Source organism: Puccinia triticina, chromosome 1A (assembly GCF_026914185.1).
Source record: "Puccinia triticina chromosome 1A, complete sequence".
Taxonomy (NCBI): Eukaryota; Fungi; Basidiomycota; class Pucciniomycetes; order Pucciniales; family Pucciniaceae; genus Puccinia; species Puccinia triticina.
This window is the reverse complement of record NC_070558.1, coordinates 894,538-916,040: the sequence shown is the minus strand read 5'-3', so window position 1 is coordinate 916,040 and position 21,503 is coordinate 894,538. Positions and strand designations below refer to the sequence as shown.

Sequence of the window (21,503 nt, the reverse complement as noted above, 5' to 3'; positions counted from 1 at the left end):
GTAAAACAAACGACGATGTCATCAACTCAGCCACAGCTGACCCGAGACTTGATGTATTAGCCACCGATTTGTTAGAGCGACTATTGAAGTTCGATCCGTCTCAACGCCTGTCCTGTGAAGATGCATTAAGTCACCAATATTTTCAATCAGCGCCCGTACAAAACCAAGCAGCAGCTCAACCGCGGCAACAACCCGATCAGGCAAGCATCGCTGCCCAAACGTTACAACAACAACAACAGCAGCAACAACTCCAACAACAACAACAGCAGCAGCAGCAACAGCAACAGCAACAGCAACATCACCAACATCACCAACATCAGCAAGAGCAACACTACATGCATGCAATCCGAGCGCAGCAATACGCTGCTGAGATGGCTGTACAGCAGGGTAACGGAGCCTCTTACAGCTATCAGTAAGATTCACGATGGAGATAACTTTCTCAGACATACCGCATCGCATTTACCATTTTTTAAACCAAAAAAATCAGCCAATAATTTGAGTGCTTTCTACTTCACTTATCACATGTTTACTTAACCATTGCAGCTTCAAGTGTTCTTCTACATGTGCATCAATCTTCACATTAATATGGTCCAGATTTCCTACTTTTTGTGGTGATGGATTCCTATCATATTTGTAATAATTACCACACATTTGCTCTGACTGGAGGCTCTTATAATAAATGTTTTCAATAGCGTGGTTCACGTTGGGCCGCAACCAGCAAGTTTTTAATCAACCAGCTGCGCTTTGGGCTGCAACCAGCAAGTTTTTAATTACAACCAGCTGCGCTAAAAAACTTGCATAATTCTTTTTGAACACGTGTACCTGCTGGCTGCTGCGAACTTAACTAAGTCCCTCCTGGGCGCGAAGCGCCCGCCTCCGCAGGAGGGACTTAGAGGAAAGAACAGAGTTTTTTGGTGTGACAAGTTTTTCAGATTTGGCGGAGAAAATCTAAATTCTGCAATAACTTTTCATCTATACCAGCTATGCTGGCATGGAAAAGATTATGAGGAAGGCCTTGGTCTTGCCTTTCTCCTCATCCATTTTGGGGATCAACCTTCACCACCTTCCCCAAAAAATTGGCATTCAAAGACCAACATTTTGCCAGTTTCACGGCCGCGCGGGGCTGCAAAGAGCATGCCTCCGCGTGGGAAAAGGCTGAAACCCCCATTTCCTTGTTTTTTTCTTTGACCTTTAGTTGCTCAAAAAATACAAAAAAAATATGAGAGTGGAACTGAGCCTCTTGGCTACACAATACATATTGTATGAAGAATTTAGGATGATTTTTGGCAAAGATACAGCCAAACAAAGAAGGCATGTTTGTGTGGACCTGTCACACCAAAAAACTCCGTTTTTTCCTAAGTCCCTCCTTCAAAGGCGGGCGCTTCGCGCCCAGGAGGGACTTAGTTAAGTGTGGGGCCGCTGACCTTTTGCGCCAAATCCTGACATCTGCGCCTGCATCCACACTCTTTGGCGGGTACCTGTTTGTATTCCACAGGTACATACCACTTAAAATGCACTTATGACTGGCCCCAGCCAGTCCTCCAGTACTAGTTTTGCTGGTGTACAAACACTCTCCATGATTGGTTGTTCTGTTCATCAAGAGAGTTGTGTACCCTCTTGATGACTGGTCTGTGCCAGTCATCAAGAGGGTTTTGTACCAGTCTGTGCCAGTCATTAGGAGGTTGTGTACCCTCAATGACTGGTCTGTGTCATTCATCAAGAGGGCTGTTGACTCCCTTGATGACCAATTGTAAAGACCCACATATGTGGGCGGCTGTGCCTGTAAATGCCTGGGTACCTGCTCCATTTTCACCAGAATATCAGACATCCACAGCCACATCTGCACCTTTTGGTGGGTACCCACCAGGAGATAGCAGGTACCCGTTCATCCCACCCCTTGTGCCCCCTCAATGACAATCCAGTGAAGGACTTGACAGAGTCCTGACACTGAGATTGGCAGTAATTAAATTTAGCCTTTTATTTGCCATTGGACTCTACAAATCAACACATAGCTGACCACCAGATTACTGGAGGAAGAAAATTTAAGATTCAGAAATAGAAAATCAACCACCTATGATCTTGGGGAAGTGGTCCCCAACCCACTTGTAAGTTATTTTTGACTCTAGAGAACTGCCAACTGGGGTAAAATGTTCTTGAGATTAACTAGGTGCTGGAGTCTGAGGGTCTGATATTTCCTTCTCTTTGATGACATTTTTGCCCAAATTGGGCCCAGGATTAACCTTGATGTTTTTTTTGTCAGGAAGAGAATTACAAACCACCACACTGAGTTCACTCCAACACTTGAGGTAAAGGTTGGTTGCAACAAACTCTATGGTCAAAGTAAAACTGACTTGTAATTACCACTGGTGGCCGCACACGCTGGTAGAATCTGGTGTGGGGTGCCAAAGTGTCCAACAGAGTTTCTGGGCATGCGGTGCTGCGGTGAACAAGGGCTCCGCAGGCAGCTGGGGTGGCACAGGACCTTCTAACTGTGGAGGCAGAGCGCATATGCTAGGCACGGGGCGTGCAGACAAAGGCGGTGTGGTGGTCAAATCTGGCGCGGGGCGCCAAAGTGTCCAACAGAGTGCCTGGGCGCGCGGTGCTGCGGGGCACAAGAGCTCTGCAGGCAGCTGGGGCGGGATCTTCAAACGGCAGAGCACTGTAAAGCTCAAAAGTGTTCCTGAGAACCTTTCGCTGAGTGCAGAAAGGGATGTATGAGGAAACCTCTGCATTTCCTGGTTCACTAGACACTAAAACAAGCCCACCAATCTCAGATTGGCAGGTTTAATGTAGTGATAGTGGAGTGTTATCAAAAGATAACTGTTGTTATGAAGTGGGTGTGATGAAGTTGTTAAGAGTCTGGACTTCAACCAGGCAATATTTGGCCAAAGAGGACCCCTCAGAGAGTATGTAATTTAAGTGTTGTGTAGAGTTGTTATTTCATGTGTAAGTGTTTGTAATGTGTGTAAAACCAAAATATAGAGTGACTATATTGCGGAGTGAGCAGTTGTGTACTTTGTCATAGGGGAAACTGAGTGCAGGTAGTCTGCTGGGGGAAATTTACAACAGGGGAGGAGAGCCTCCTTTTATAGACAACAGTGGGGGATTTTAGCTCCAGAGGAGCTCCACATGAGATATTTTAGCTAAGTACATGTGGGTTTTTGGCTAGTACATATACTGAATGGGTAAATGTGATTGGTCAGGACTGTACATGTGATTATGGGTTGTGATCTGCAGGCTGAATCAGGGGGTGTGATTGGTCAGGACAGGATGTTAGTGTAGTCATGCTGTAACCAGGTCACCTGCTGTTGTCATGCAACAAAAATCCACTAGCAGATGCAGCTATTGCATGCAGATATCACATGCAGCTATCACACGCAGCCAGCACCTGCATGAGTGCCTGCATGTGTACACTGTATGTATGTAAGTGATGATGCAGCTGTATGTAAATATTTATGTAGCTCTGTATGTAACTGTGTGTGTAGACAAGTCTTGTAAACCGTGGTTTGTGTAACTGTTTGAGATTGTAAAGGGTGTTGTGAGTGTATAAGAGTATGTAACTTCTGAGTGAGTGCCCTTATGAGTGTTCTGTAAGGCAAGACTTGGGGTGAATTTGTCCCTAGAAGCTGAATCTTGTGGAGCATTAAGTGATTTATAAGAGGAAAAGGGAGATTAAGAGTGAAACTAATAGAAATAAGAAAGAAAAGCAGAAATTTTTTGATTTTGGTATATGGGATACCATAAAGCATACCACAGCACGTACACACTAGGCGCGGAGCGTGCGGTTGAAGGCGGCGGAGAGGAGCAGACTTGCTGAGTCCAGGAAGTCCAGCGCGGACTATCTCGAGCGGTGTGGTGATTGGGGGAAGACGTCACAGCCAAAGCGGGCTATGTCAGCAGACGTAGCTGGGGCGGAGACAGTGAGTGGGATCCCAACACCAGAGGCTAGATAGGGGCGTGGATGGTGGATGATCAGAGGTCTGGCGGCTGTCTACCACAATCCTCAGAGGCTCAGATGACAGAGGGGGAGCAGAGGCAGGCGGCGTGTGTGGGATTGGAGGTGGGTTCCTATTTGATATTTCTGTTTCTATAGGGTTTATGACACGCCACGGAGTTCTCTCTCAGTTTATTATCTACGGTGTAAGACTCAAAAGTGGTTGTGAAACCCCTTTTGCTGAATGGAGAAGGGGATGAAGGAGTTGCAAGCTCTGCCCTTCTATACTACCAGCTGCAAGACCCACCAAGCTCCGCTTGGCAAGTTTTAATAAGGTGATAGGAGTGGATGCTCAAGATGAGTTTGTTTGATATACAATACAAGAGTTGTTATTGATATATAAGGGTTGTTGTGAGTGTAGTAGTAAGTTGTAAGTGTTGTGAGTACAGGTGGTGAGTAAATCACTGATGAGTAATAGACTGGGGAACAAAGATGGGGGTTGAGAGAGCTGCTCATATAGAAAAATGTGAGGGATTTTTGCTCCAGGGGGGCTGTGAAAATACAGGAGTGGCTGTGTACAACTTATGCAAGGGGTGCGTGCATGAGTGAGGCTGTGCTTAATTTATGCAAGGAGGTGCATAAATGAGGTGGGGAACAATGAGGTTGTGGGGCACAACCTGCAGGGGCAGTGCTACATGATGTAATGTGGATGGCAAACAAATACAAACTAATATATGCAGTGGAGCTAGAGTGGAGCGGGGGACGTTGTGGTATGCTTTATGGTATCCCATATGCCAAAATCAAAATTTTCTGCTTTTCTTTCTTATTTCTATTATTTTCACTCTTAATCTCCCTTTTCCTCTTATCAATCACTTAATATCCCTCAAGATTCAGTTTCTAGGGACAAATTCACCCCTAGTCCTGCCTTACAGAACACTCATAAGGGCACTCACTCAGGAGTTACATACTCTTACACACTCACAATACCCCTTACAACCTCAAACAGTTACACAATCCACATTTACAACACTTATTTACACACACGGTTACATACATAGCTACATAAATATTTACACATAGCTGCATCATCACTTACATACATACAGTGTACACATGCAGGCACTCATGCAGGTGCTAGCTGCATGTGATAGCTGCATGCGCTAGTGGATTTTTGTTGCATAACAACAGCAGGTGACCTGGTTACAGCATGACTACACTAACATACAGTCCTGACCAATCAAACCTCCTGATTCAACCTGCATGTCATAACCCATAATCACCTGTACAGTCCTGACCAATCACATTCACCCATGCAACATATGTACTAGCCAAAAACCCTCATGTATCTAGCTAAAATCTCTCATGTGGAGCTCCTCTGGAGCTAAAATCCCTCACTGTTGTCTATAAAAGGAGGCTCTCCTCCCCTGTTGTAACTTTCCCCCAGCAGACTACCTGCACTCAGTTTCCCCTATAACAAAGTACACAACTGCTCACTCCTCAATATATTAGTCACCCTATATTTTGGTTTTACACACATTAAAAAACACTTACACACAAAATAGCAACTCTACACAACACTCACATTACATAACACAAACCTCTGAGGGGTCCTCTTTGACCAACTATCATCTGGTTGAAGTCCAGACTCCTCACTCATAACACATTTTAGCAACTTCATTGCACCCACTTTATAACAACAGTTATCTTTTGATAACACTCCACTATCACTACATTAAACCTGCCAATCTGAGATTGGTGGGCTTGTTTTAGTGTCTAGTGAACCAGGAAAGGCAGAGGTTTCCTCATACATCCCTTTCCGCACTCAGCAAAAGGTTCTCAGGAACACTTTTGAGCTTTACAACGTATGGGTGTGTATGTGTATAGTGAGGGAAAGGTGAGTTGAGATGTGTGACAGGGGTTTGATGGAGTTTTGTCCCTTTTTTCCTTCGGCTATTAGCCAAAGAAAATAATGAATTTTTCTTTGGCTAAAAGCCAAAGGACAGCAGAGATGGCCGGGCCAGCTCCACTGCAGCTGGCGCGCTGGCTGGCGCTGGAACATACCAATACATATCCGCTACTTACCAATAAAGACCAATACGTATCCGATACGTACCAACACATACCAATACGTACCCAATATGTATCCGATACATACAATACATATCCAATACAGTGTACTGTACACCTTGCCAAGTTTTTTTTTTAAAAAAGAAGCCCTAACCCCTAACCCAACCCCCAAAAACCCGCCCCCTAACCCCCAAATGGGGCATGGGGGCAGTGGGAATTGAACCAGCAACCTTTCTGTAAGGAGGTTCTGCAAACCACTAGGCTAACAACCATTGATTGCGCTGCCCAGGTTTTGTGGCTAGGTTCCTATGAACTCAGCTCCGCCAGCCCGGCCAGCTCTAGCGCCCCTTTGGCTTTTAGCCAAAGAAAAATGCACATTTTTCTTTGGCTAAGAGCCAAAGAATTATAGTGCCACAGGTGGTTTGATGGGATGCTAAAGGTTGTCCAAAGGGCTAACTTGCAGTGTAGTGGGGCTCTGGTTACACTTCCAGTGGGGAATAGGGGGTACTTTGGCCGTAGATTCCATTTCTTGGGTCTGTTTGGATTTACCATGAGGCCTTCTTTGAGTAAAAATATACATATGAGAAAAACACTTTTGATTTCTTTCCCATTTTGCATACACCACCGCTTGATTCTCAACTTCAAGTTGCGTTGGCGCGCCTGTGGGGTCAAGGGAATGTCAGATTTGACCTGCCTGCCGCAAACTTGACTGCGGAGGCAGGTCAACGCCGGGGATGGGTCAGATTGACATTGGTGTGACCCCTCCAACCCAGCTGTCAAGCCAGCATCAATGGTGCATTGCGCTGGCATGAAAGAGGGGTAAAGTTACTGCATTGGCTTTACCCAGCCAACCCCTTTCAGCCCTGCTGAGCAGGCCAACGGTACGGCTGGGTTGGGCCAAGTTGACGGCCCCGTTGGCCTGACTGAGTGTCAGAAGAGCGTCTGACACGGCGAACCAGCCAATGGAGGCTTGCCAGCAGCAGCAAGCCAACGCCGTTGGCTGGTTGGGCCCGCGTTGAGCATTGGTCATGATTGGCTTGCTGTCCGGGTTGGCAAGTAATCATTGGATTGGTTTTTTTTTTTTTTTTTGAGTGAGGGTCCTATATATGCTTTTGCTTTAGGAGAAAGGTAATGAGAGTTCCATTTTTCAAAAAAAAAAAAAGAGAACATGTTGAAAAACGGTTGTCAGCAGGAATACTGAACAAGAAAATGTGGGGGTTAGTTTAGCACAATTGGTGACCTAACAAGAAGGTCTTTAGTCTACACTACAGGCATGTAGCTGTCGCTGCGGGATGCAGCATCACCCTGTTGTTGCAAGCCCGTGTGACTGTGCAAGTAGGCTCAGTCACTGCGGCCGCGACCCCAAATGCAACGTCAGGTGACGCTGCGGGCAGCAACAGCACCTATTTCCCCATAGTGCTAGCGGTGGCAGTACGACCCTGGTTGCTGGACCACATGGCATCTGAGCTCTGGGTTCAAGCCCAAGCTTGAGACACTTTTTGCACCAGCCAAGCGAGTGCAAATAGTACGCAGGCATTGCGTTGTGCAAGCCCGGCGCAATGCATTTTGTGTTGCGCTGGGCTTGCGTCAAGGATGTGCCAATGCACTTTCATCACGCAGGGCCTCCGTCAATGAAATGCCAACGGCAAACCTTGATGCAGGTCCTCCGTCAAGGAAATGCCAACGGCAGCGCCGGTTGCTTCCCGCGTAGAGACATCACTTTGGCCACCAAAGCAAATTGGTGGCATTGGGGGGGGGGGCGCCGGCGCAATTCATTTCGTCGTTGCTGTGTCAACCGCGCTCTGTGGTGTACCACAACGGCAAAGCAGTGGAGATCTTTCTATATAGGGGGGGGGGGGTTCTTTCATAAGCAATCTATGAATTATGATATATTCTACGGACTCCTACTTTTATTATATTTACGGTTTATCACTCATTTCTGTGTGGATTGTGATTGTGGAGGGTTTGCTTGTGGTTTTCTTGTGGCTATGTTTCTCTTATGACTATGTTTCTCTTATGACTATTTCTTGCTGTGTAAGACTCAAAAATGGTTGTGAAACCCCTTTTGCTGAATGGTGAAGGAGATGATGGAGGTGAAAACTCTGCCCTTCTGCTATCAGATAACAAGACCCACCAAGGTAAGCTTGGTAACTTTTAATCAACTGATAGGTCTGGTCTAGCTCCAGATGAAGTTGTTTTATGACAGGTATGTGAGAGTTGAGAGTGATTTCAGTGGCCATTTTCAAATATAAGTGTTATAGTGATGTATGGTGGTGATGGTAAGGGTGAAGGTGGTATGTAAATAACTGGTGAGTACTGAGCTGGGGAGCTGACAACTGGGGGGAGGGGAGAGCTCCTTAATGTGAGGTATTTTAGCTACAAGGGGGCTCCTGGTTGAGTTATTTTAGCTGGCCTGAACAGGGGTTTGAGGGATTTTAGCTAGAGATGGCCCCAACAAACCCGTTGCAGGTACCTGCTATCTGCTGGTGGGTACCCACCCAGGGTTGGCAGGTACCCGCCAGCCTGTGCGTGTTTGGGTGCGGATGCTGGGTTGCTGGGAGAAATAGAGCAGGTACCCGCTTTTTTTTGGGCATGTGGAGGCTGCCACAACAACCAGAAGGACTGGGAAGGCATTCATTCCAGTCAAAGAGTTCCTGTAACCTCTTTGGCCAGAGAGATTCCTTCCAGTTGAAGAGGCTACAGAACCCCTTTGACTGGAAGGGATTCCTTCTGGCCAAAGAGGTTACAGAAGCTCTTTGAAAGGTGTTGACGCTATCGATGCTTAGTCTTCATTTCTCCTCCTCACCCAACTCTTGATACCTCCACACTCCAAATGTGGAGTTTGCACACCCCACACCACAACACCCCCCCTCAAACTCCACACCTCTAAATACAATATTGTTTGAAGAAAAAATTGAGAAAAAAACGGGGGAAATGTGAGAAATGAGGAAAATAACAAGACTGAGAGAGATAGATCAGAAGGTTTAAGGGAACAGTTTCTTCATGGAAATTGAGTGGATTGTCGCCTTGACGGGTTTGGTCATGAAATCGGCTATGTTGGAGTCGGTTGAAACCCAATTGAGGTCGATTTGATGTTCCCGGACCGCGTCGTTAACAAAGAAGAAGTTGCGTTTGAGACTCTTCATTTGGCCTTTCGATGCGTTGTCGTCCGAAATTAATACTGCCGCTCTGTTGTCACATTTGATTGACATCTTAGGATTCACGTTGAGTGATTTGATGATAGGTAAAAGGAAAAGAAGGAAATCGACCGATTGTCCAAGAGATATGAATTCCGCCGCACAAGTCAAGGTTGCCACCACCTTTTGTCGTCGTGATCCCCAAGCAACAGGCGATCCAAAGAGTGTGATTATGAAACCGGATGTTGAACGTTGAAACTCGCCTCCCCAATTTGCATCCACCCAGGTTACCATCTCATTGCCCGTTGCCGATGTAAAGCTCAAAAGTGTTCCTGAGAACCTTTTTCTGAGTGCAGAAAGGGATGAATGAGGTTACCTCTGCCTTTCCTGGGTCACTAGACACTAAAACAAGCCCCCCCAATCTACGATTGGAAGGTTTATGTAGTGATAGTGGAGGTGTATCAAAAGATAGCCTACTTTGAGCAGGTGGCTTAAGGGTTATGGTGATGTAGCTGATGTGTAAGTGTTGTAATGAGGTTGTAATTTGTATGTAAGGGTGTAAACCACAATATAGAGTGGGCTAATACTGTAGAGTGAGCAAGTATTGTACTGTTATGGGGTAAGCTGAGTGCAAGTAGTTTGCTGAGAGAAATTACAACTGGGGGGAGGAGAGCCTCCTTAAATAGAAAAGAGTGAGACATTTTAGCTCCAGGGGAACAAGAGAATGAGGGGTTTTAGCTGCCCTGAAGATTACAATGAGGTATTTTGGCTGGTGGTTGACAGGTCACATGAGGTCATGATGTCATATGAGGGAATTCAGCTAGTGAGAAATAGGAGGTGAGATATTTTAGCTGACCTGGCCTGTCAACTGATGTCATCTGCAAGCTGCATGAGGGGTTTTTGCTATCTTGACACCTGCATGATGTCATCTGTCAACTGTCAGACTGCAGCCCCTATTACACTAGTCTGCATGCACCTGCATAAGACTGCATAAGCCTGCATCAAGTGTGCATAACACTGCATGACACTGCATGACATGTGCATAGCACAATGAAATGAGTGCAGCTGATGCGGTAAAGTATATGTAAAGGTTTAGACAAGCTGTCAGTGTGGTCCAGGTAACGGATTACATGTCCTGGGTAAGTGTGGTTCATGTAACGGATTACATGACCTGAGTACGGTGTTTGTGTGTGTGAAACTGGCTGATGGTGTCTTGAAGGGGTTGTGTCTTCTGATCCAGAGGTGTAAGGTGTGTTGTCCATGGTGTGCTGTGTAGTTTTGGCCGTAGAATCCAGTGGTGTTGCCGTATTGGTTGATTTGAGAGGGTACATATGAGAAAAAAAGGAATTTTTGAAATGGGCTAGATGGGTAACCATAAAGCATACCACACCGATAATGCCAGTCTTTTAGATTGTGTCGTGTAGATGTATTGAACTAGATGGGATAGTGCAGCTCAGTGCGATTCATTTGGATTTGTGCTGAATCTCGCAAGGTAGTTTACCGCGAAGCTTAAATCAGGTCAAGTGCCTAAGGCCAAATAATTTATTGACCCGATCAGGGACTGATAGAGTGTTGCCGACACCAGTTCACCCCACGATGTCGATAGATTATCACCTGTCAGTGGAGTATGAGTTGTGATTAAATTTGGGTTCACTTTGCGTTTGTATTTGTCCACAAGTTGATTGATAAGCGTATGTTGGCTGAGGCAGATTGTGTCATCTTTGTATTTGATTCTAATACCCACAAGTTTGTCGGGTCTCGTATCCCATTTGAGTCTGAGGCTTTTGTCCATGTTCTGTTGAAGCAATTCAATGTCTTGCTTGGTGTTCCCAAAAACAATCCCGTCATCCACGTGTATCCATACAATGATGATTGAGTTTCCTTTTTTGTACCTATATAAGCACTCCTCTACTTCATCACACTCAAACCCCCATCCATGTAGCAGACTCTTGAAGTGTTTCCACCAGCATCGGCTGGCTTGTCGAGTACCGTACAAGGCCTTTTTGAGTTTGAGAACCTTTCCTTCAAGGTGTGGAAATAATTCTACAGGCGGATCCACGTAGATTGTTTCCTCAATCGGACTGTGTACGAAAGCGCCAGTGATATTGAAAGAATTTATGAGCCAATTAGTCCTTATTGCTAAGGTCAAGAGAATTTGGAGAGTTGAGAGTGAAGCGGTTGGAGCAAAGGTGGACCGGACGTCCTTTCCGAGACGTTGTTTGAAACCCCTTACAACAAAGCAAGCCTTCAGTTTGCTGATTGAGTTGTCCGCATTTTGTTTGATATCGAAGACAAACCGCGTTCCAATGGAATGCTTGTCCTCTTTATCCAGGATGTCGAAAGTGTTGATGTCCGTGAGCTGGTCCCATTCGGCTAAGCATGCCTTCTTCCATTCAGCGCCCGCCGGTGACCAAAGCGCACTTCTTAGTGTAGTTGGAATTTCGGCATCAGGTGTTGCCTGGAGAAGGTCGAGTTGATTGTCTTGATCCTTGCATATCTCTTTGGTGCGTTCCTTGCCCAGTGTCAGAACTCTACGGGCAATGGGATTGTTAGCTAAAGATGTGGGAGTAGGGAAAAAAACTTTTCCTTGAAAGTCCAGAAATGTGGCACACTCAGAGTTGATTATCTTCTGAGTAATCGGATTCCAGAAAAACCATCCCCGCTCATCGTCTTGATAACCTACAAGATAGCCTGTCCAGCCGCGCTGATTGAGTTTACGGCGTCTGTCTTTTGGAATGTGAATACTGGCCCTTGCACCAAATGGATAGAATGCGTCCGCGCATGGCTGTCGGCCGGACCACTGTTTGAGAGGAGTTGTCTTGCAGCGTTGATTGGGGATTTGGTTAACTAGATAACATGTGCATTGGTACGCATGCGACCAGAGTTCGGAGTGAGTTAGTGTGGTTCGCGCAATGTCTCCCAAAGTTTGGTTCAATCTTTCAGCCTCCCCATTCTGCTCCGGCGTGTATGGCGATGTAAAGATTAGCTGACACCCAATCAACTCAAGATAGTCCAAGAGTGGTTTCACGGTGTATTCTTTTGCATTGTCGGCGCGGATGAACTTTGGTGCCGTGTTGAAGTGTGTAACCATCTTTTTTACTAGTGCAACAATTATTTGTGGTACTTCTGATTGGGATTTCATGGGGTAGACGAAGGAGTATGTGGTGGCATGATCACGGATGGTGAGAAGAAAACAATTGCCGGAAACATCAGGGTTGAATGGACCCATGACATCTGAAACCAGTAGATCGAGACGGTTTTCGCGGGGAATAACTTCTGGTAATGATTGGCGCCAACGTTCGCTCTTGGTGTGCTTGCAGGTTTTGCAAATGAACGGCGTCCAGGATTTTAAGTCAAAGGACGGAACAAAACATTTGAGAAACTCCTTTATAATAGAGTCTGAGACATGGCCTAGTTGACAGTGCCATTTGTAAGCCGGTGAAATGAGTTTGTTGGACGACCTGGTGGCCACTGCGCGGATTGTTGAAGGGAAAAAATGGAAAGAGTCTGGGGTGATTATCCAGGAACGCTGGCGGAAGGTTGCAGTGATGGAAGCGAAGTCGGAAATTAAAAGGATGTCGTGATTGGGAAGAAAGAACGGTTGAAAACCGGACTCGGCTAGCTGGCCAAGGCCAAGAAGAGTGCCGGTCATTTCCGGGCTGTACAGAACCTTCGGAATTGTGAGGGTGCCATCCCCATTGACCATCTTGAGGGATCCACTGTGTGTCGCCAGCATATAACCGGTGGAGGAAGCCAGATTCAGTCTCATGGGAGGCTTGATTGGATGGAGAGAAGAAAACATAGGGAAAGATCCGCTCACGTGGTGGGTCGCCCCAGAATCCAAAACCGTGCCGGCGTCAGTCGCACCATTCGCATCCGTGCCCACCGCCGAACGAACTGACGCATTCTGATTCGGGACGGTGGGTGGGTTGTTCGGTGGTGCAGCTTGACGGGCGTAACCGGAGACGGGGCAACCAGATAGGAGGGTGTTGGGGGGCGGCAACTTGGCATCATTGCGTAGAACTGGACAGGAGGAACGCCAGTGCCCCTGCACACCGCAATATGAACATGGTTTCCCGACGAAAACTGAAGAGTTGGTGGGACCTTGATTACCCTTGCGAATGTTGTTGATGGCTGCCGCAACATTGTCAACTGTGGGATTGCCAGGTGTCCCCACATTGCGCTGTTGGGGTGCTGGTTGATTTGAGGTAGGTCCTTGTTGGTTGTGTGCACGGCTTCCCGCCTGCTGTTGAGTCTGTTGTTGTGTGTTTGTCCAGGACTGGTTGAGAGGTCGTTGTTGACTAGGATAGGATCAAAAGACCGAGACGGTAGACTGTTGCGTAGAGTCAAAACGGAGACTTTCACCGTAGGCCGAGGTGATGATCGTCTGAACTTTGCGTGCAGTAACTTCTTTCTTGGCACCGATTTGAAGGGAGATGTTCTGAAACATTTGTGAACAAGACATTGACGGGGGCACCGGGGAAACCGCTTGGAGGATAAGGCTTTGAACGTGTTCCGGGATAGTTGCCCCCACCTTCTTGAGATCCGCGAACGTGTCAAATAGTTTATTGAAGAATCCTTGGAACTGGGATGGATTGGTCGTGGGACCCGTGATACGGAACTCAAGCAACTTGTCAATGAGCTCCATTTGACAGAACCGGACAGTACCTTGAAAATTTGTTTGCAGAGCATCAAACGCTTCAGTGCTGGTTGTGAATCTATCAGTGATTGACTGAAGCTCATTGTGGATTGTGATTTGGATGAGATAGAGGATGCTGGTATTCTCCTGACCCTTGACTTTAGCGTAGTTGGCCGGATCATCAAAAAGATTTGGTATGCTGAGCGTAAGTAACAATACTTGGTTGAGACTTCTCTTCCACTTTGTGAAATTGGAGCCATCAGCCGCCAGGGGTTCAACATCCTGCTTGTATATGCCTGGTTGTTGTAAAAACTTTGTTCTTGGCGTCACCTTGGAAGCCGTTTGTGACATGGAAGCAATTGGGGATACTGGATCTACCAAGAATTCAGAGACTTTCAAAAGATTTTCCGTTGAAGACGTATCCAAGGGTGAATAAGACAGTGACGTATTTCGGGGTGCGCTTAACTTTGGTCAATAATCAGGTATAGGAATGAGAGCCTTTATTGGTAATCAAAAAGGATTTGGTACAATGCAATAGTTTATTGGAGTCAGAGCCAAAGTTGAAGTCGATTGCCCTTCGTCGATATGCCGAGTTACTGTTTTGGAGAAGACGTACGATATAGCCAATATAAACGGAGACGGAGGACGTTCGAGTTCTAAAGGATCTGCCTTTTCTTCAATTGGAGACAGAGGTAATGGAGGTAGTTTCAAAAGCGCCTTGTATGCCTTTGTCTGTTTCAGACGTTTCGCTCTTGTAGGTGGAGGTAGAGGTCCTGATAGTTCCGGTTGATCTCGACGGGTTTTTACCATAAAACGGGTCACCTGTTGTTTGATGTCAATCGGTAGAGACTAGTCCGTTGGTAGATCATTCAACTCTTAATCTGTTGACGCTATCAATGCTTAGTCTTCATTTCTCCTCCTCACCCAACTCTTGATACCTCCACACTCCAAATGTGGAGTTTGCACACCCCACACCACAACAAAAGGATTCCTTCCAGTCAAAGGGGTTACAGAAGCTTTTTGACCGGAAGGATTCCTTCCAGTCAAAGGGGTTACAGAAGCTCTTTGACCGGAAGGATTCCTTCCAGTCAAAGGGGTTACAGAACCTATTGACCGGAAGGATTCCTTCCAGTCAAAGGGGTGACAGAACCTCTTGACCGGAAGGATTCCTTCCAGTCAAAGGGGTTACAGAACCTCTTGAACGGAAGGATTCCTTCCAGTCAAAGGGGTTACAGAACCTCGTGACTGGAAGGATCCCTTCCATTCAAAGGGGTCACAGACCACGACTGGGAGTAATCAATTATTTTGAGGGGCAGGTACCCGGGGGCATTGGTCCGCTTAATGTTAAACCATTAATATGACATCATTTACACTGTTTCTGCAGCCTCAGACTTTTTGTATACACAAATTACCCCTTTATGACAGCTCATGTAGTCTACTGTCACCTTAAGCATGTGTTAGAATGTTCTGTTGTATATTCTGACATCATGTATGCACCCCTGGCATGTTTAGAATGTTTTGTTGTAATTTCTGACACCATTCATGCGCCCCTGAAAGGTCATGACATCACTTGTATCCACTCCCACCAGCTAAAATCCCTCCCTCTGTTGTCTAGATTAGCTGAAACCCTAACCCACAAGCCCCCTCTGAGACTCCATTTTTGTCTATAAAAGGAGCTCTCTCCACCCCAGTGGTCTGCTCCCCAGTTCCTCACCCAGAACTTACAATTCACCCAACACTCATCCACACTCAAATCCTAAAACCCTTATAACCAAAATTCAACCCTTATAACAAAGTAATTAAAACAATTACACATTTCCAGTCAAACAAGATTTCATCTGGAACAGACCAGACCTATCACTTAATAAAACTTGCCAAGCAGACCTTGCTGGGTCTTGTTGACTGATAACAGAAGGGCAGAGCTTGCAAATCCATCATACCCTTCAAAATTCATCAAAAGGGTTTCATTACCACTTTTGAGTCTTACAGCAGGTATCCAAAGATACCCGGGCGGGTATCCACCCAGGCCAGAGGGTACCTGCTGTTGGATGTGGATGCCAGGAAATGGCTAAAAAGGTCTGCGGGTGCCCAGGCAAGGGTGTAACAGCTACACTACAAAAAGCGCAGCGTAGCGGTTAGCGCAGCTGTTTTTTGGCTTGCTACGCTGCGCTAGATAGTAGCAGTCAGAAAAGACAGCTACAGCTTTTTGAAATCCCTGGTAAAAAAAATTGTATTTAGCGCGCTAATTTCAGCGCCCACATAGCTCTAAAACTCTACTTTTAGTGGTAGCGTAGCACCAAATCACTAAAAATAGTGTAGCGCAGCGGTTTGGAAACCGCTTTTCTACATACACAGGGAGAAAAAAACCCAGGGAAAAAAGCTACCAAAACTACCACTCCGAGAGAATTATATGAATAAGATGAATAGAAAGAGATGATTGGGGGAGTATATGATAATGAAACTGACAGGATTGATTAGGGTATTGGGAACATAATTTAGTAATCTACTTAGTAATCTTCTTCAGAGCACGTCGTTGTTCACATAGTTCTTTAAAGCGGGCAAATTTAGCTTTTTTCTGTGCGGAATCAATAATCACTTGACAATCGGAGAAGACTCCTCCTAATTTAACCCGATTTCGTAGCCACATGTGGCTGCTGATACAACGCTCAATTGTTTGTATTCCGAGCCCAGATCTACCTGATCCGCAAACGTTTGCGGCCGCCGAGAACGTCCGCTCCACACTGGCTGAGCTGGCTGGACAGGCCAGGTAATCTCTGGCCGTTGATCCCAAGACTGGGAAATCTTTTGAATGGAGCTTTAAATACATATGCAAAAGTAACATTGAAAGTCAAAAAATTGCAGTAAAGAGAGAAGAGAGACTGAGATTTAACTGACCTTCCACCAAGACAAGATACATCCTTTCTTGTCGAGGGGGAAATCACCATTGGTGTACCGTTCAATTTTGGTGTTGATGTTGACAGCCTCAGGATTTTGTGGGTAGAAGTTGAATGCTCCGCTGTCGGAGTCGGACTCAGATACGTTGCCGTTAGGTTCTGATTGGGTTGCCTTTGGTTGAGGTGATTCTGGGCGGAGCGACTTGAGGAGTGATTCCCGATCTTTAAACTTTGCTTGGATCAAGGCAGTGATCCGTCTGACATGGGATCCAAATCGGCTTTGGAACAGCATCATCCGCCAAGACGGATGAAGGAAAGTGGCAACAACCACAGTGTCACACTTGAGGGCTAGATCTGCGTACTTCTTGGTGATTTTGATCATTGGATCAAACATCGGCTTCAACCAAGTCGTAATCACGGCTAACTTCTTTTTCTCAAGGGTATCAAGGACACACGCGTATTTGTATAACACCATTGAAAGCTTAGGTCCATCACCCTCCATTTGCTTGGTCATTTCCAAGAAATCCTGAAAGCATTTGTTAGCCTTCTCATTGGAGCCAAAAAAAAACAATTGAAGAAACTGACTCTTACCTTCAAGATGGTATTCAAATCATGGATATCTTCCCACTCATTTGCGCTCAACTCATAAGACTTGAAAAAATGCTTGCCTGCATTCTCAGATTGTCCAGTGTACTTGTCAGACTTGTTGTCAAGAAGCTGCTTGATTACTTTCCGACCCAGGTACGCTTGTTGTTGGCTGTCATACGCAATATTCCACCGGATCCCGTAGCCCCCAATAAGTCCGGGACCTTTGTAGCCCAGCTTTTCCGCCCAAAGCTTCCACTCGGCTTGCTTTTGTGACAACAATGCAATGCGCCGGCATATGTAATCAACCTGAAGCTCATGTGTGATCAATAAGTTTTTGGGACTGGATATGGAGTGAGAAGTAAATAAACACACCTTTTTTAAGGTGAAACCTATGCCTGTCAACTCAGCATCATCGACTTCTTCATGATCGGTGTCAAGCTCTTCTTGATGGACCAAGTCTTGGTGTTTGGGTTCAGCGTCATCAGGATCAACCTGGTCGTCCTTGTTGTCCGATACTTCAATGCTGACCTCAACAATATCTTCTTTGACCAAATCCTCCACTTCCTCAATTATTGTTTCCAGGGTTGGAAACACATGATCGTCCTTCTCTTGTTGAACCATGGCCTTTGAAAGATTTAAGGCTTTCAAACCAGCACCCAATATTAGTGCAATGACGTGACAGATACAACGGTGATGGTTGTTCTCAACGTCCCAGTAAGTCAAATCAGCCAAACGAAAGATTGAGGCTACACCCTTGGCCATCGTGAAATTGTTACTTCCGGAGTCTGTGGTCTGGGCAAGTATGCAAACATTGTGAAACATAATATTAGTGGTCGTAATACTACTGCAGATAGAAATGAATAAATATTTCAACTTATCTTGCTGTGAAGTCCGTGCTTGACTAAAACGTTTGCAAGGGGAGAAGCAAGGTATTTGCCATTGTGATGCCAGGAGACGTACTTGATTGCAAGATGTTGACAGACATACTTCCAGTCCTGAGTAATGTAGAAGCATGTGATCCCAAGGAAAGCCTTGTGGCTTCCCTTTGTAGTCCATACATCGGATGCAAGGCATATCTGTGAGTCAGAGTTCTAAAAGCCATTTTGGAATCAATATCGCAGTAGAATTCTGTTTAGACATGATGGATAAATTGAAATAGAGAAGGCATACCTTGATGGTGTTCAAAACCTGTATACGTTGTTCGAGGCATAGCTGATGCGCATGGGTGGTGGCCCAAACCCAAGAGCAAAGTTCAGAGTTGCATACCAGATAGTCAAATGCCACACGGAGCAGAAAGTCTTCCATTCGTATCCAGGGCAAAGAATGCCGGACGATCCAAATCACCATCAGTTTGTTTAAGGTATTGTTATCAAATCGACCTTTTGTTGTGTAGCCGATAAGAGTACCGTTGCCGGAGGGATTATTGTGTGCAAGCTTGGAGGAAGCCTCAGCAGCTGTGGGGGGAAGGTTACTTCCAGATTCAATGGCTTTACGACGACCACGGCATGCTGCTCGGAGTGCGCCCTTGAGGTTAGCCCCGTCTCAATGAGATTTCAAGTTATAAAAAGATCCCCCCGAAGTCTTGAATTCGTTAGGGCACCATCTGCATGCCCAGGCGGTGTCGTCGGGTTCCTGTGGGGTTTGGGTTGGATTAGTTTGGATTACACTATTGGTATTGTAATCAAATGATCTTACCTGTTTCGGACCACTACCAGGGGTATAAAAGTATAGCCGAACATGATCGTAACCGTCTTTATCTTTATCCGCATCCTTTTTCTTCTGTGATCTTGCTGATTTCTTGCCGTTCTCTTCTTCAGAATCCTGGGCAGTGTCAATTACAACGATTTCGCCGGTGCGGCTGGCGACTTGTGTGGTTCCAGAAAATGGATTTTGGGTTGTAGTATCTCTTTGGCTTGGATTGTGTGGATCGGGAGCATCATCATCTGAGGAGACCGTGACTTTCCTTTTCTTTGAGGCTTTTCTGGATCCCTGGCGGCGATCAGATGCGGGAGCGGGACTGACAAGAGAGCGGCGAGAATCTTGTTGAGTTGGTACATAGCCTGGTTGAGTGCTTGGTGTTCGAATACGTGAGGACTCCCGACGGGCGGATTCGCGCGGATTTTTTGATCTGGGATTACGATTGTGAGGAGTTGAGGGGGGGCTGGCCATGATGTCGGGTGACAGATAGATGATGCGGTAAAAAGAGCACTTCAGAGTAGTGGAATAGGGGAGGGGGGAAATGGTTGATTGATTCGCGGCACCAAGGCTGACACAGCATCTACAGCAGGCTTTACTACACCCAAGGGGGAAGGAGTCAATTGTGGTTAAGAATCTGCGGCAGCTGTGGGTAGGTAGCATTGTGCAGCAATTCAGCGCTACGCAAGTGCTACCCGCTACGTCAGCGCTTAGCGGTCATGAAGCTTGCATGTAGTGGTTTTGAGCTACAGCTGCGCTTTTTGGTAGCAAAAGCGGTCTATTTCCGCTGCGCTAAAGCTGCGGCCCTGGGGAAAAAAGCGGTACCACGCTAATTTTAGCAGTAGCTGTAGCGGTTTTGGGGACCGCTACAGCTAACTGGTCTGGGCACGTAGCGGTGAACCGCTACGCTACGCTAAAACACCGCTTTTTTTAGCGTAGCGTAGCATTTACACCCTTGGCCCAGGTGCAAAGTGACCATCTCTAGACTATTCATCACCACAGTCAGGCATTCACACCCTTTTTTTTTACCATTTTGATTTTGATAAACAGGGTTAAATTACATCTACACCCAGTTTTATGCCTGTTTATTAAGATAACTACAGTTAAAACATGTCAAATTGGACTCTTTACTATATCAGGCCATTGGTAAAAGTTCCTTTACTATAACCAGTAAATGAAATTATGCTATCAAAACAACTTGACTTTACTGGAACTTGAAGGGCCCAGTTGTCATAAACTAAAGTAAAGATCCATTCTTGCCTCCTCCCTCTTGAGTTGCTCCAGTGAACAGATCATTGATCTCTTACAATAGTATAAACAGTTTCAAGAGGAAAGTTCTCTTAGTTCCAAATTTCAGATGAATAAAGGGCTTCTTGAAGACTGCTGTCAAGCTGCCCTAGCCCCTCAGTTTACTTGAGTGGAATGGAAGAGTATAGAGAAGAGTATATGCTAAGATATAGATACATATATGGATGGGTGGCATACCACACTAGATATTGATCCTTCAGGGCATTCATAGAATTTCTAGAATATAAGCCCTTCAGTGATCTGTAGATTCAACTGGGAATGGACTTGCCTTGATGATTGGAAAAGAAAACCTCAAACAACTATACCAGTCCAACAAATTGGTCCTCATGACACAACCATATCCCTTATAATTTGCGCACTCTAGTGGACTTCAATCAAATTTGAGAGCTACAGCCATGTTAGAAAAGCTTGCGGGCTTGTGTGGCTGAAAATGCTTTCTGAATTTCAGCCACGGGCCTGTACAGGCATTTGAAACCTGTTTGGGTGGCTGGGTCAGCTCAAGGAGAGTGCCAGGCCGGCCATGGGGGCAGGGGGTGATGTGCGGCAAAGGGTTGGATTAGGTTGGATTGGCATAAAATCATTCCAGGATTCCAATGGTGCAACCCATGAGGCCCCAAAGTTAAAAACAAAGAAACTGGGATTTTTCTTCTGATGGCATTCCTGACATACAGGAGCCATACAGGCTTTGAGGCTGAAATCAGCAGCCCAAAAGTTGGGCCTAGCCGACCACAAGCTTTTATAACATTGCTGTATTTCATGCAAATGCGCAAGCTGTATAACTGGGGAGCTAAGTTTCATGCCTCACCTTTTGATGGACTAACATTATTTTTTGGAAACTCATTTCCTAACAATATTGTTGGGAGTCAAGTGCTTTTTCTCAAATTTTAGTGGCTGATAACATCATAATCTTTTGATGGATTGATCCAATATCATTCTCTAGTGTTACAAAGAATCCTAGTTTTCTGCTACATGATACACTGGTTCATCAAGTAATTGAGAGTTGTAAGAAATATACAGAAAGAGGAAATATAAAGGTGGTCGCAGCTTTGAAAGATTAAAAAATGTCCATTTTCACTATTCACGAACTATTTGTTTTAAGATCAGATGCAAAAAATACAGGTGATAGTAGATGTAGGTCAATCCCCAACAGTGATTCATGAATCTGAGGTATGACTATGAGGTCCAGTCGGGCGGAAGGATTTGAGAATTGCGGCTTAGCAAACCTTTGTGATTCTTCCACT

General features: G+C 45.7%; 1 protein-coding gene across 1 annotated transcript; it reads right to left on the bottom strand.

Moving 5' to 3' along the window:
• Positions 1 to 17,657: 17,657 nt before the first annotated feature.
• Positions 17,658 to 19,428, bottom strand: PtA15_1A137 (uncharacterized protein; the record flags this gene model as incomplete). Its single annotated transcript, XM_053165132.1, has 2 exons — positions 17,658 to 17,798; positions 18,955 to 19,428. The coding sequence occupies 2 exons, from the start codon at positions 19,426 to 19,428 to the stop codon at positions 17,658 to 17,660; spliced, it is 615 nt and encodes a 204-aa protein (XP_053016354.1).
• Positions 19,429 to 21,503: the final 2,075 nt, after the last annotated feature.